The 2,903-nt window shown below is 50.2% G+C and overlaps 2 protein-coding genes across 2 annotated transcripts; both read left to right on the plus strand.

Annotated features, from left to right (window-relative positions):
* Nucleotides 1–132: 132 nt before the first annotated feature.
* On the plus strand, nt 133–624 carry DQ04_07101000 (pantetheine-phosphate adenylyltransferase; the record flags this gene model as incomplete). The annotated part of the gene is made up of 1 exon (XM_009315017.1): nt 133–624. One exon carries the CDS (start codon nt 133–135, stop codon nt 622–624), a length of 492 nt encoding a protein of 163 aa, XP_009313292.1.
* Nucleotides 625–787: 163 nt separating this feature from the next.
* DQ04_07101010 (ABC transporter-like protein) lies at nt 788–2,683 on the plus strand (the record flags this gene model as incomplete). Its single annotated transcript, XM_009315018.1, has 1 exon — nt 788–2,683. One exon carries the CDS (start codon nt 788–790, stop codon nt 2,681–2,683), a length of 1,896 nt encoding a protein of 631 aa, XP_009313293.1.
* Nucleotides 2,684–2,903: the final 220 nt, after the last annotated feature.

Raw genomic sequence — 2,903 nt, forward strand, 5'->3', positions numbered from 1 at the left:
GCGGCTTTGCAGCACCACCCGGAGACGTTTGTGAGTGTGATTCCGCTGTCCACGCCGTCAAATTGCGGGCCGCCGCAACTGAAGACTTCAAATGACAGTGACAATTCGTTTTCTTTGTTCACGTCCAACTCCATGACGGCGGATCGTGGGTTTGATCCGATATATAGGCATGTGGCTGTTGGCGGTACCTTTGACCAACTCCACGCCGGTCACAAGCTTCTGCTCACCACGGCAATGTTTTACGCCACCAAGACGCTGCGTGTTGGTGTCACACAAGAGGAATTGCTAACGAAAAAGTCTCATGGTGCGTATATTGAGCCATTTGAAACACGCTGTGCCACCGTTTCGCGATTCCTGTCATTCCTTCGAAGGGACATCGACGTAGATGTTACCGGAATCACAGAGCCGAGTGGCGGCACTGACCGCATCGCGGAGGTGGAAGCGTTGGTTGTGTCACCCGAGACCGCAAGTGCCGTTGGCACTATCAACGTTACGAGGGCATCACATGGGCTGCCGCCGATGCAGTCTGTTGAAATCAGCTACGTGGATGTCGATAATGACAAACATATCAGTTCAACGGAGTTGCGCAGACGACTACATGAAAGGCGGCAAGGGACGAATTAATACCTTCTGCTGGTGGATTTGTTGGTGAATATACACGGTTGGCAAGGGAACATATGGAGGGGTTTATTGGTCCACACACACAGATCTATAAGCATCACCTCACCCCTCCTTCCTCTACGTGATGTTATTCTTTTAGTATTCACCTACTGAGGTAAGACAAAGGATGACAGGAGCGTTGGCGAACATCAATGAGGTATTCCTGTTTGCCGTCCACTTCTGGCGGCCTCATCTGGCGATCATGGCGCTCTCGGCGGTATTGATCTTGCTTTCGACGAGCATGAACATTGTCATCCCACAGCTCGCACAGGAAGTTGCGACGTTTGACAGCAATACTCAAGACGCAGACAAGGGCCAGTTTTGGTTGCCAGTACTCATCTCGGCTCCGCCTGGTCTGGTAAGTCGCTGTGCCTTACTGGCTGCTGTTATTGTCCTGTACCACACCACCTCATTTGCTGGGCACAAGATGGCGTACCTTGCTGGGCAGCGGATTCACAACACTATTCTGGAGACTGTGCTCTTCGCTATTCTGACGACACCGCACCTGGACCGTATTTCGTCGGTAAATCCTGTCAAACTTGGACAGGTAATCCTTTCTAGCGCAAAGACGTCGGCAGATGTTGTGGGAGCATTACTAACCGATGTGCTCTCGTCACTGTGCGGCGCCGTAGTCCTCCTTGGCTTGCTTTTACACATGTCTGCGAGGTTAACACTGACAATAGGTGTTGTGTTTATGAGCTCTCAGCTTGTGCTCTTGGGCGTGCGTCGGAAACAACACAACCGCAGCAAGGAATTGGCGCTGGCGGAGTCTAACGTGCAGGCTCTCACAACCAATGCACTCCACCGTAGCGTGACTGTTCGTGTATTTCATGCAAAACCCCTCATTATGAGCGGCCTTCGTGAGAGACTGCAACACTTGTCAAGCATTAATGAGGATGTCGTAACGGCAATACATGGACAAACTGGGGTTTCTTCGGCTGTGACAAGACTTCTTTTCGTGCTCGTTCTTGGCATAACAAACAGTTATCGCCAGAGGGGTGAACTGGGTATTGTGGATATTGCCATGTACTACATGTTTATGTATCAGTTCATCAACCGAACGCTTAGCCTAGTGCATGAATATCACCGGGCAGTGTCCCTGCTGGAGGGCCTTCACACACTACAGCAGTTGGTTGTCTGGTACGGAGTGGAGCATGTGGTGCGGCAAGAGTTAGCAGCTTCTCACCCAGAAGTATCAATTAAGGAGACTGTGAATCAAACTTCCGTGGAGGAAGGATCTAAAAGTGATGGAGCAACAACCACGCTGGACAGCTCAGCCACCGCAGTCCTGGAGAACGTTAGTTACGTTTACCCAGAGGTTCCTTCCTTCCTTGTTGATGCCACTGAGAAGGACGCCAACAGCAGAGCGCGGTGTGGTCCGAACGAAAGCGACACCTTCTCTTCCACGTATTCAAACAGTTCTAGAGGGAGCGGCATTCACGATGTAACGCTCACAATAGAACCGGAAAAGATCACTGTCTTGTACGGTTCAAGTGGTGCTGGCAAGAGCACCTGCCTGCGATTACTCGCTGGCCTGTTGCAGCCGTTAAAGGGGACAGTGCGCACCCACTCCAAAGTGGCGCTTTTGGAGCAACAACAGGCAGTCCTGCTGGGCACCGTTGCGGACAATATTCTCATGGAAGACACCAGCACCTTTTCAAAGGCAAAGCAGGAGAAGGCAAGGCACAATGTCAATCTTGCAATGCGGCAGAGTGGTTGCCAGTCGTTCCTAGGCGATCCATTTCGGACGGTTATTCATAGTCCTGACAGAGCTCAATTCAGCGGTGGACAACTGCAACGAATTTGCATGGCGCGTCTCTACGCACATCAACAATGCACTCTCCTCCTCCTTGATGAACCAACAACAGGACTTGACGCACCCAGTGTCGAGCATCTTTTAGCCACGTTGACTGAACTCAACAAAGTCCATCACAAAACAATTGTGGTTGCTTCGCATGACACGCGTGTATCGGCTATTGCCCATAATATTATCGACATGCAAGACACAAGAAAGAATCAATAGTGCGATCGACATACATATACAGGCGCCGCGACAACCATGCATGGCAAACGCCAGGTAACGCTCATCATCCATACTAACAAGGGACGTCTACATCTAAGCACATGAAGTATGGAAGAAATTCTTCTTGCGCCTAACAAGAACACCAATCATATAGAGCTAACATTGAGAAGTATATTTGAATGGATTTTAAAATCCAACTTTAACCTTCACTTTCACTCCC

Source organism: Trypanosoma grayi, assembly GCF_000691245.1.
Source record: "Trypanosoma grayi strain ANR4 Tgr_710_V1, whole genome shotgun sequence".
In the NCBI taxonomy this organism is placed as follows: Eukaryota; Euglenozoa; class Kinetoplastea; order Trypanosomatida; family Trypanosomatidae; genus Trypanosoma; species Trypanosoma grayi.